We start from the raw sequence: 13516 nt of genomic DNA on the forward strand, positions 1-13516 counted from the left end.
TTCTCTCAATTCTTTAATTTGATTTTTTTTTTATTTAGAAGGTCTTTTGAACATTTTTAATTAGTTGTTTCATCTCTCATTTGAAGTGTTAAGTTTGTTCCTTTAACTGGGCCACATCTTTGTTTTACCTAGTATGACATAATTTTTTGCTGGTGTCTTAGGATCTGATTCCCTTGGTTAGTTTATTCTGGAAGGTGTTTTCCCTCTTTTACCTAAGGTTTTCTTGTTGTTTGGCTTTATTCTCTATCTATCCTTTGGCAGGCATTCAATTCAACTTATTCTAGACCTCTAGCATAACTTCTCTTTAACTGATCAGAACATTTTAGCTCTTGTTTTTCTGTTTCTTGTTCTGACTTTATGGATCTTTTTTTTTTGAGGAGGGTCTAACTAGATATGATTGACTCCCATAAGATTTTCCCAAACCAGACAGGCCCAGGTCTCAGTGGGAGGGTGTAATCAGTATAGGTTTTCCTGAGCATGAGAATTAGCAGGTTGTCAGATTTTCCTGTGAAGCCTCTAGAATCTGTACTTTTCCTGTCCTGCCCAGCAGGTGGTGCTTGTCAGCCCTCAGTTCCTAGGTAGCATAAAGTGGTATGGTACTTTTAATTCTCAGCAGATCCTGTCTCTGCTATGGGTGCAGCTGAGTTAGAAGACAAGCTTAAGCTATTTCTGTTTTCTAGCCCCTGGGGTCTGAATTCTCTGAATGTGACTCCCACTTGAGTTAGATCCAACTTCCATTTTCTTGAGGAAGATACAGCCTTTAGGAAATTATTTCCTTCACTTGACTCGTTAATTTGTCTCTCAGACTTATCTTAACTCTGTTCTTGCATAGATCAGTGCTGACAATTGAAATTGCCTGAGGCTTCCTATAGTGAGCTAGTTAGAATAGTTTAAAAAAAATAAGAAATCCTTTTCAGAGCCAGTCCCCAGCCCACAAGTTTCACCAGCAAATGCCAAAGTTCTTACATGACTCTGTGTGCCCTTTTCTTGGGGTACAGCCCTTTTTCAGTATTCTGACCTTGGCCAACTCCAAAATCTTCCTTTCTTTTTTTTTCCAACAGCCTTGCCTCCTCTCTGCTGTGAGAGTCCTCTGGATTCTTTTCCTGCTTGTTCTGAGTTTCTCTGTGCTTGGAGCTTGTATTCATGTGGATCAGTACAAATATGTTAAAACTGAAATTGGGGCTTGGTTGAGCTACCTTCCCTTGATCCTAGTAGAGATTACTTCTTTTTCATCTGGGGAAGTATCTCCAACACAGCCTGCCATTTCAGCTGGGGAATGGTGTCAGCCTCTGTAGTTTAGGGGCTTTACTTACAGTTCTATGCTGTGATTTTTTCAAATGAGGGTGATTTTGATTCCCTGGAGATATTTGACAATGTCTGTTTTTGAAAGTCTATTTTTTATTCTTTACTAGAGAAGTTTTTGGTTTATTGAATAATCATGCATAAAATACTGGATTCCCTTATACCATCCTATCATTAACACCTTGATTTGGTATAGAACATGTGTAACAATAGGTGTAGTACATTTTTATAATTGTACTATTAACTATATCCCATAGTATAACTTAGGGTGGGATTTTTTAATTGTCGCAATGGGGCAGGGGTGTAGTACTGATATTTAATGGGTAGAGGCCTGTGATACTGTGCAGCTATAGTATACAAGGCAGTTTCCTACCTAAACTAGAATTGTTAAATAGTGCCAGATTTCAACAGTGCCAAGGTTTAGAAATTGATATGCATGAGTATTGAAGAGGAGAATGAGACAGGGTTCTAATGCTTTTCAGGCTTTTTGTGTGCCAGCCCCAGTTCTAGTACATTATATGAATTAACTCATTTAGCCACCACAACAGTCATTTGAGATAGCTCTTTGGTTAGAAACATTATATAGGTTCTGATAAAAGATTCAGAGATGTCAAATTACTTGTTTAAAATCTCATAAGTAAGAAATGAAGACGTATGGATTTAAGCATAGAGTGGAGCACTAACTAAATACCCAAGTTCATTGCTTACAAATTCTGTTTTCCAATCAACAAAGAGCCCAATTCCTCCATGTTCTCTGCCACTCCATTACAAGGATCATCTGTCCTTCAGTTTCAAATCACATATTCATTCTTTTTTCTACCGCCTCACCAGGAGCATCTTTACCATTCACATTTCTAACATTCTATTTATAATATGTATATTCTTCAATGATAGAAACTTTCCCTACTTCCTTGCTTCCTTCTTTCTGAGCTTTCATCAGAATTTGAGATCCATGTGTCTATTAATATCTTTGGACAATCTAGACATTTTCTATCAAATGACTCAAAATTTTTCCAGTCTTTACCTACCACCAAATTTAAAATCTTGTCCATATTTGTAGGTATTTATCACAGCAGCACATCACAAAGCTTTTCCCTTTTATTCTTTCTACATGTTGTAATGTTTTATGCATTATATTTAGGTTCATCATTCATTTTTATTAATGGTGTTAAGTATGGATGGAGTATCCACTCCTCTTTCTTGTCCTCTTCCTCCTCCTTCTTTATCTTTCCTTCTCCTCATTTTTCTTCTTGCCTGAATATTTAGTTGTTCCAGTCTCATTGTTTGAAAAGCTTGTCTATTCTCCATGGAATTGCATTTACAGTTTTTTCAAAATCAATTATCTCTATATGTGTAGGTTCATTTGTGGACTCAGTATTCAGCCCTATCCACCTGTCTGTCTTTTTCCCATTACAATATTGTCTTGATTTTTGTAGCATTAATGTAATGTAAGTCTTGAAATCAAGTGATGTGCATTCTCCATCTTTGTCCTCTTGTAAAATAATTTTGGCAATTCTCATTCTCTTGGCTTTATGATTTAATTTGAGATCAGCTTTCTGTAAAACATCCTGCTGAGAATTTAATTTAATGAATGGGATGTGCATCAGTTAAAGAGCATGAACATGTAGCGAATCTTGAAATTCATAAACATAGCTTTTTTTTTCATTTATGTGTCTTCTTTGGTTATTTTCATTAACATTTTACAATCTGTGGTGTACAGATCATGCACATATTTTATTACATTTACACCTGAATATTTCATGTTTTTGGTGCTATTATAATTATTACTGATTTCTTAAATAGCCGGTAACAGCTTGTTCAGACACCTTACAATTCATTCATTTAAAGTGTATAATTCACCAGTAGTTTATTCACAGGATTGTGCATCATTCCCACAACCACATATAGAATAGTTTTATCACCTAAAATAGAAACCTCATATACTTTAGTCATCACTCCCCAGTCCTTTTGTTCACTCAGCCATAGGCAACTACCAATCTGCTTTCAGTTTTTTATATATTTGTTTATTGTGGAATTTCATATGAATGGGATAATATAATGTGGTCTTGTGTGATAGTATTTTTTTCCCAAGCAAAGTAACATTTTCCAGGTCCTATGTGTTGTAGCATGTGTCTACATTTCATTCTGTTTTATTGCTAAATGCTATTCTGTTATATAGATATGACACTTTCTATTCATCCGTAAGTTGATGGACTGAGGTGATTTAATGAATAAATGTTCTCTGAATATTCTTGTGCAAGTTTTTTTTTTCCAGTGGATGTTTAGTTTCATTTTTCTTGGGGATATGTGTAGGAGTAGAATTGCTGCATCATATGGGAATTCTATGACTGTCATTTTGAATTATTTTCCAAAGTGGCTGCAACATTTGACATCCCTACCAGCAGTGTGTGAAGGCTCCAATTAGCCTGGATCCTGACCAGCATTTGTTATTTTGTTTTTTATTGTTGTTGTTATGGTCATTCTAAGAGACTTGAGGTCACACCTCATCATATTTTAGATTTGCATTTTCTTAATTATCAATGATATTGAGTATCTTTTCACATGCTTATTGGTCATATGTATATCTTCTCTGGGGAAATATCTAATCAGGATTATTTTACCCATTTCTAGATTGGGTCATTTTAGTTTTATTATTGAATTTGAGAGTTCTTTGTAATTCCCTATGCTGGGCCATTTTCAGATATGTGATTTGCAAATATTTTCTTCTATTATGTGTTTTGCTATTACACTTTCTGTTGGTACTTTTGAAGAGTAACTTATCAATCTTATCAAATTTATCTATTTTTTTCCCTTGGTGCCTGTTCTTATCATGTCATATCTAAAAAAGCATTATGTAACCTAAAGTTATCTTCTAGAATTTTTAAAATTAATTTTCTTCCAGGAGTTTTAGAGTTGGTTTTTTGCATGGGCAAACACCGGGAATCAAACCTTTCCAGTGCCTGCCCAGGCAAAAAAAAAAACACAAAAAAAACAAAAAAAAACCCTCTCACCCCAGGAGTTTTAGTTCTCATGCATTTAGTTCTATGATTTATTTTGTGGTAATAATTTTTTAGTTGAATGACATATATATCTATATTCATTCCTTTGTTCCAACAATATAGGTGAAGAGACTATTCTTTCCTCATTGTATTGCCTGGCATTTTGTTAAAAAACAATTGACCAGGGTGGGGCATGGTGGCTCAGTGGCAGAGTTCTTGCCTACCATGCTGGAGACCCGGATTTGATTCCTGGTGACTGCCCATGCAAGAAAACAAAACAAAACCAATTGACCATTAATATGTGTGTTTATTTTTGTGCTCTCAATTGTATTCCATTGATATATGTATAATATACTCATATATATATATAGAGAGAGAGGAAATCCATATACCAATAGACCTAGATATACTCACATAAACACAAAGATACTCTTCTAATATATTTAAATGCAGGAAATTTGTTTTCTCTGTGCTGTACTCTTTGATTTTTATTTTCTTTCACATATTTGTATGACTTGGACCCAAATGCTTGCCACATTTCTTTGGGCTTTTCATCTCATTGCTTTATAGTTAAAAAAATGATGATGGGAATGACTGTAGATTGCTTATAAGTTATTTTTATCATTTTTAATCACATGGAGCAATAAGTGTAAAGGTTGGGAAGAAAGAGAATAAACTTCTAGCTGTTTCTCTCTTGAAATCTCACTAGATATTAACATTCTTCTAGAGAATTCAGTTTCCTTTCCTAGTGAGAGGAGAAGGGGAAAGTAAAAAGAGAACACAAAAGGATTAAGTTTTTCTCCTACCATATTATGATTTATAATAATTCTTCAGTTTTAAAATTAGACAATATATTTTTAATCAGTTCAATCATGGCATGTGGTGCATATATATATATTTCAGGATCTTTATTTGATTTTTAAACATTTTTCTTCAAACCTTTTATATAGCATCCCTGCAGCATTTTTTTTTATTTAGTTCAAGTATTATCTAAAATCTCCATCAGAATCAGCTGAAGCATTAATCTATAAATGATAAGATGTATATTTTGGTGGCATAAGAATCTCCATAGACCATGTAATTATACTACTTTATTCATAGGGAAACTATACACAGACTTACATTTCATACTGTAGTTACTTGGATGAAGAAGGAAGTTCTGTTAGTACAGTTGCCATTTTTAAGAAGGCCTTTCCCTGAGGACCCAGTCCCCTCTCTGCTATGGCATGATATATTTTCCATGCCATGTAGGCAATATATCTAGCAATGTCTCAGAGGTAAAAATTTCTGCAGTAACTGCTTCTTTGATCAGACAGCCAATATTCACATCAGTGTTAACCCCATCTTCCTGTGCTTCTCTTGAAATAACACATGTTCATCCAGATTATGGGTTCTGAGTCCAGTTGTTCAGAAATGGCATTGTTCTTTACCAATGCACATATTATTTTCTTCTGATCTATTCATAAATTTCAATCTGTAGCAAGTTTGGGCAAAGGAAAGATATACATTCAAACACAATGCTCTAGTTTGTTAGCTGTGGGAATGCAATATACCAGCAATGCTCTAGTTTGTTAGCTGCTGGAATGAAATGGATTGGCTTTTCATAAAGGGAAATTTATTAAGTTGCAGGTTTCAGTTCTAAGGCTGTGCGAATGTCCAGATAAAAGCAAGTATATAAAAACATCCACATTAAGGCACCAAGAAGAGGTCTCCTTCACTCAAGAAAAGGTAATGAAGTCCAGGGTTTCTCTCTCAAATGGAAATGCACATGATGAACATGGTGACATCTATTAGCTTTCTCTACAGACTTCTTTTTTCATGAAGCTACCCAGGGGACATTTTCCTTCTTCATCTCCAAAGGTCTCTGGCTGCACAGGTTCTGTCATGGCCCTAAAATGGAGTCTCTCCAAAATGTTTCCTCTTTTAAAGGATTCCAGTAAACTAGTCAAGACACACATGGAATGTGGAGTCACATCTCCCTCTAGTCAAAAGATAACACCTACAATTGGGTGAGTCACATCTTCATGGAGATAATCTAATCAACCTTTCCAACATACAGGCTGAATAGGGTTTAAGAGAAATTGTTGTTCCCACAAGATTGGATTAAGAGTAAAGCATGACTTTTCTAGAATACATAAATCCTTTCAAACCAGCACACATGGCTAACTTGGTTATGGACAGGAGCTGAAAACTTGAAATAACTTGTCACATTAATGACGGATTGGCAGATCTTCTTTCTGTTTCTATAGCTTTAGTTCTATGAGAGAAATGCAGTCAAGCTAGACATGTAATACATGCTCTTATTTTAAGTTTTAGTGTTTTCAGACAGAATCTCATTCAGATGGAAATCCAGGTTTGGTGCAAAGAATCCCATATAGAGAGTCTAGAGTCTCTTTTATCACTCCTCAAGCAATTGTGAAGTTATTTAGGAGTATTTAAAATTTTAGTTCATATCATTAATTTCCCTTAATTTTAGAACATTTACCCAATAGAGTGCCTAATGGATTTTCCTTTTCTTACCTAATATATTGAGTCTAGCAGTTTCAACATTATATATGATATATTGATAAGATCCTAAGTAAGAGATAGAAGCAAAGAAGAAGCTTCCACAAAACACCTAAAATTGAAATTCCAGAATATTTTATCTTTTATGCATCAAAAATTACTGCATAATAATTTTTCCATCTCTTTATGTTCAGGAATCTCCTTCTCCCCATAAAAAAGTCACCATAATTGTGATAGCATGAATCATTTCTTTGCTTTTGTAGCCATTTCTTATTTTGAGCAGTTTAAAAGGATTAAGAGTCTGATGCTTTTTTTTTGTATGTTGTGTGGTGGGATCACATTTTATTATTTTTCCATGTAAGTATCCTATTATTGAAGCATCATTTGTTAAATTTTTGTTTGTTTTTTTGCTTGTTTGTTTTGCCTATTTGTTTGTTTTTGGGGGAAAGTGCACGGACCAGGAATCGAACCCAGGTCTCCCACATGACAAATGAGAATTCTACCACTGAACTACACTTGCACTCCCTGAGTGTGATTGTATTAGTTAGGGTTCTCTAGAGAAACAGAATTAACAGGGAACACTCGCAAAAATAAAATTTATAAAACTGTCTCACGTGACCTTGGGAATACAGACTCCAAAATCCACAGGGCAGACTATGAAGCTGATGATTCCAATGGAGGGTCTGGATGAACTCCACAGGAGAGGTTCACCAGCTGAAGCAGAAAGAGAGCCTGTCTCTTCTGAATCCTCCTTAAAAGGCTTCCAGTGATTAGATTGAGCACCACTCATTGCAGAAACACTCCCCTTGACTGGTTACAAATGGACTCAGCTGTGGATGCAGCTGACTTGATCATGATTTAATTCTATGAATTGTCCTCATCACAACAGACAGGCCAGCACTTGCCCAACCAGACAAACAGGTGCCACCAGTTGACCAAGTTGACACATGAACCTGACCATGACAGCGATGCTTTTTGACTTACATGGAAACCTTCCCTATATAGATATATCGTGATGCTCCCCTCTTCACTATATATAAAAGGTGTGTGTAAATATATACATATATATGTGCATTTTTATTGTTCATATGCACATGCATTAATATTTCCATGATGTGTTGGTTATCCTGAGCTAGGCTAGTTCATTTAAAATATATAAAAGCAAATTTACTTTATTAAATAATTAGATGTACTCTACACCTAAAGTGCATAAACACAATTTCTTATTACAGACTTATTTCACAACTTTCTTTATTGCAATTGACCATGCTCATACCTTCATTTACTACCTTACATCAGAATCCTCTTTTCATGATAGAGGGTTAAACATTGGAGATACCATTTTTTTCCAGTTTACCTTGCAGCAAATCTTGGCTTGTTGACATAATTCTCACTAAAGTAGCATAAGGGAAAGTCATGTATTGACTTCTGTACCAAATTTACTTTTTATATACAGGGAAAGACAAGTGAGGGAACTTCTTTTTCTTATTTTCTTGCTCTCTTTTTTGGATATAGGTGTGTGAAGATATGATTCTTGGAGCTGTGACTGACATTTTGTGGCCAAAAGATGGCAAGCCTGAGGTATAAGTCCAACAGATTGAGGATGATAGGACAGAAAATCCTGGTATCATGATGGCAGTGCTGAGTTGTTGAAACAATACATGACCATTTAAATCCATATTTATTGTCAGGTGTAAACAAGCATTCCTTTATTTAATTCAGTTTTTAATTGTGTGTTCAATAGCTTGAAGATAGAAGCTTCATAAATCACAGCATGCGTAAGGGGTAATTGATGGGATAAACATTTTAAAAATTATTTTAATAGATAAATGTCTTGGGGAATTTCTTGTTCCATTTTTATAAATATTGATGAAAAGTCTAATTTATTATGACCAGAAGTGTAGTTTGTGAAGATTGAAAATTAAACTTGAAATATCATCTGTATTAGTTAGGGTTCTCTAGAGAAACAGAATCAACAGGGAACATTCACAAATGTAAGATTTATAAAAGTGTCTCACATGACCATGGGAACGCAGAGTCTAAAATCTGCAGAGTAGGCTGTGAAGCTGACAATTCCGATGGAGGGTCTGGATGAACTCCACAGGAGAGGCTTGCCAGCTGAAACAGGAAGAGCCTGTCTCTTCTGAATCCTCCTTATAAGGCTTTCAGTAATTAAATTAAGCATCACTCATTGCAGAAGACATGCCCCTTTGGCTGATTACAAATGGAATCAGCTTTGGATGCAGCTGACATGATCATGATTTAATTCTACAAAATGTCCTCATCACAACAGACAAGCCAGAACTTACCCAACCACCACTTGGCCAAGTTGACACATGAACCTGACCATGACATCATCTATTTCACCTACCTGTGTTCATAATTCATTAAACTGATATTTTCCCTAAAATGTAAATATTTTCCAAAGTTCTCTTTCTTATATTTCCTGAGAAAGTTCAGATTTTGCAAAATGTTTAATATGCTCAAAATATTTCAATGAATGAGAATACTTCTTTCACTGCTTCTACTCTGACTTAAATTCTTCTTAAAGTTTAATTCAGGCAGAATGATAGCTTTTGAGACTTATGCTTTTATTATAAGCTTCAAATATTCAGTAGGCAATGGAAAAGCACTGAAAAGTCTTAGGCTAGGAAGAGACAGAGTTAGATTTTCAGACATTATTTTAACAGCAGTGTAGATGGCTGAATTAGAGTGTGTGGGAAATTTTACAATAATAGTTAGAAGCCATTATAGCTCAGTAATAAAGATCAGCTAGAAACCTAAAAAGTTCCTAAATTTAGGTAGTGGCTGTGGAAATGTGTGGAGGACATTGTTAGTGCTAGATTCTATTCCTTAGCATATGGCACGTGTGAAAATATTCTGAAGGTTCTAAAGCAAAAAGCTTAATTTCACAAATATTTTTGAGTCCTCTTCTATGTCATCTGTACTGGCCTTACTACCAGTAAAGAAGTAAAGAAGTGGTGTTTGTCCCTACAGAGCTTTTTTTCAGTTTATGGAAGAGCACAGAAATTAAAAGCAAAGGAATAATGTCTGATGAATGTTATGATGGATCATCTACTGGAAGGTATGAGAACTTAAATTGTGACAGTGATTTTATTAAACATTTACCATATGCAGTGCATTGTTTTAAGGACTGGACTTATACCAGCTCAACTAAACATTCCAACATAATGAAAGAGATGTAATTATTCCCATCCTTATCTTGCAAACTCTGTGAGTCAGAAAAAGTTTAAGTAACTTGCCCAAGATCTTAGTTACTACATAAAGAAATAGGCAACAAACACATCTTCTAACTCCAGAGCCTAAGTTCTCAACTATTATGATGAGAAGAAATTGGTGATCTCGGTTACTGAAAAGTTATGTATAAAGACCTAATATCCTATGGGTAGAAATTTCCTTTAGGTATTTGGAGGTAAAGATAGTGGAAGGAAGTCAATGCATTAAAAATTATTTATATATATATCCCAGAAGAAACAATAACTGCAGTCAGTTATTATAATACCTGGGAATTTTCTAATAAAGAGGGCTATAGGCAGAATCCATATTGAAATAATCATTAAGATGTGGGAAGAAAGAAGGAAAGAAAATAATACATTAAGCAGATTTCCCCTCATAAATGAAGGTGGTAGGGATATGCAAGTTCAAATTTAGCTCTGCATTGGGGATGTGCAATCCCTAGAGTGAAGCGCAAATATGAGAAAAATATTGAGTCCCTCAGGAATGAAAGAAATTTCATAGTAAACACAATGCCCTAATTTTGCCATTACACATAGAATCTGTTCTCTAGAGAAGAGGACTGTACAAGTTACTACCCTGTTTATAAACAAGTGTGCTGTATTATTAAACTAACATCAAATCTTCTGCATCTTTTCCAAAACATGCTCATTTTTTTAATCTGATGGTTACAGTCTCCCAAATAAAATCAGAAGATATGATCTCTAGTGCTGAATGATTTCCAGGGCATATTGGAAATTAAGGCTTGTATGCATCCTCTTAAGATCAAAGGCAATGAAATCTTCATTTGAAGTTGCTCTTAGAAAGCCACTTGGGTAAAACACAGCAAGCAGGCAGCTCAGAGGTCTTCTGGCTTAAAGGTGGTGAGTGCCTGAATTTCATTGTATATGTCCTTCTTAGGTTGAGATGGAAATCCAGGGATTAAGTTTTGCTGTTTTGTCTCCTATGTTGTATAGTCCAGACATGCAAGTGAATCAGGTGGAAGAATCTGTTTAAGGGAACAGCAAGGAATATTCATAGACACAGAGGCCTCAGTGTTTCCATACCTTAGTGTGTAAGTTCCCTCTCCATGGAGACAACTCTCATTTTTCTAGAAATGGCTTTTGTTTGTGATTTGGGGCAGTTGCTGGACTTCTCCTAGACACAGGTCCTTTAATTTTGGACCAGAAACAATATTCATGATTCCCATACCAGCAGTATGTAATCTGCATTAGAAGCCAGTTACAGGCTGCCAGGGCCTCTTTCTCCAGTTTTACTGTTGAGAGGAGAGTTCATGTGAAAAAAGAGATGATGTGATGAGAGAGAATACTTCTGTCCTGTTCTATCTTTCTTCTCTCTTTTCTCTCAGTTTTTCCAGCTGTCCTGTTTTACTATGGCAGCACTTGCATTCACACTGTAGGGTAAGTTCCAAGTGTGTTCACTATAACTAGTTTTAAGGATTCTAATAAGGATAAATTGGTATTACTTGCTATCAGGTTTAAAGACAGATTCTATGGGTCCAAGTTGGGCTAGACTCAATACATTTTCAAAGTAGAGCTGACTAATGTGGGAGAAGATATACCTGTGTGAAGACTTTGGTTGCCCTCTAATGCAAGTCTTTTCTCTTGTCCTCACAGATCCTCCATAGAAGAATGGCTACTGAAAATGGCTCTTTTGTGACTAAATTCATACTGGTGGGATTAACAGACAATTCAGATCTCCAACTCCCTCTGTTCTTCCTGTTTCTAGCAATGTATATTATCACTGTGCTGGGAAATTCAGGCTTGCTCACTCTCATTGGCCTGAATTCTCACTTGCAAACACCTATGTATTTTTTCCTCTTTAATCTGTCCTTCATAGACCTCTGTTATTCTTCTGTTTTTACACCCAAAATGCTGATCAACTTCATATCAAAGAAAAATATTATCTCCTACCAGGGATGCATGGCCCAGCTCTATTTCTTCTGCTTTTTTGCCATTTCTGAGTGCTATGTGCTGACATCAATGGCCTATGATCGCTATGTGGCCATCTGTAATCCACTCTTGTATAACATTGCCATGTCTCCTAAAGTGTGCTCTAATCTTGTTTTTGGTTCATACTTGATGGCATTTTCTGGTGCTATGGCCCATACTGGATGCATGCTGAGACTGACCTTCTGTGATGCCAACACCATCAACCATTATTTCTGTGATGTCATCCCTCTGCTCCAGCTCTCCTGCACGAGCACCCATGTCAATGAGCTGGTGGTCTTCATTGTGTCAGGCATCAACATCATTGTGCCCAGTTTCACCATCTTTAACTCTTATGGTTTCATTCTCTGCAGCATCCTGCAAATAAATTCCACTGAGGGCAGGTTCAAAGCCTTCAGCACCTGCAGTTCCCACATAATTGCTGTTTTACTGTTTTTTGGGTCATTTTCATTCATGTATCTCCAGCCATCTTCTGCAGGGTTTATGAATGAGGGGAAAATCTCTTCTGTCTTTTACACTAATGTGGTTCCCATGATGAATGCCTTAATCTATAGCTTGAGGAACAAAGATGTGAAACTTGCCCTGAGAAAAACTCGACGTAGTAGAAATTTTTTATCATAAATGGCATCTCTTCTGCAAGTGGTTCCAGGACAAGGAGTTTCATGTGTTAATTATAATATACTTGGTTGCAGCTTTCTTACCCTGTTTCTTTATTATCAGGTGAAGGATATTTGAGCCTTCTCTCAGCAATTTATTTCCATTTTGGTTAAAGTAGGTCTTCATTTCCTCACCATGTTCACAATTACTTCTCACATCTTTTCTGTTTGAGAATAACATGAAGGAAGGAATTTATTTTATCTGTGTTTTCATGGTTTGTTTGAACTTTTTTTTTCCTGTGATATTACTTATCTTGAAATGATTAAATAGAGAACATTGGATGACATTTTGTCACAGTTCAGAATCTCTGAATACATGTGAATGTGTAAGAGTAGACTGGTCAGGTATGCTCAGAGTTATTAGGCTTTGGTCATGTGCCAGGCATTGTCCAAATACTTTATGTGAATTAACTCATTTAATTGTCATTACAACCTTATGAAGTAGCTCTTTTCTTAGCCTCATTTTACAGATGAGGATAAAATATTCAGAGGAGTTCCACAACTTGTCTAAAATCTCACTGGTAGGAAGTAGAGAAATCTTCATTAAAGACAGTCTGACTTAAGGAGCTTCTCCATTACATCATTTTATTGAAATGAAATCCACAGCATAAATAGTGTTGAAACAATAATCTAATATTTTATTCATGCATTTCAAGAAGCTTGAAGGAAAGTACTAGAAATGCAAATAGACCTTCTTTTAGAGATGTGCATAGGTTGCACAGAATACTGAGTGCAGTTATCAAGGGGGCACATTTTATTAAAGTCGTAAAATAAGGAAAACATCATTAATGTCTCTAAGTTCTTGTAATTTAACTGAGAATACCATGTGAAATGCAGGCATAGCAAACAT

At 35.6% G+C, this 13516-nt stretch overlaps 1 protein-coding gene across 1 annotated transcript; it reads left to right on the forward strand.

The window, feature by feature from the left end:
• Positions 1-11649: 11649 nt before the first annotated feature.
• Positions 11650-12631, forward strand: LOC143643215 (olfactory receptor 8B3-like). The gene has a single exon (XM_077111973.1). It carries the CDS (start codon positions 11693-11695, stop codon positions 12629-12631), a length of 939 nt encoding a protein of 312 aa, XP_076968088.1. The 5' UTR covers positions 11650-11692.
• The last annotated feature ends 885 nt before the right edge of the window (positions 12632-13516 follow it).

This window comes from Tamandua tetradactyla, chromosome 8, assembly GCF_023851605.1.
Source record: "Tamandua tetradactyla isolate mTamTet1 chromosome 8, mTamTet1.pri, whole genome shotgun sequence".
Classification (NCBI taxonomy): Eukaryota; Metazoa; Chordata; class Mammalia; order Pilosa; family Myrmecophagidae; genus Tamandua; species Tamandua tetradactyla.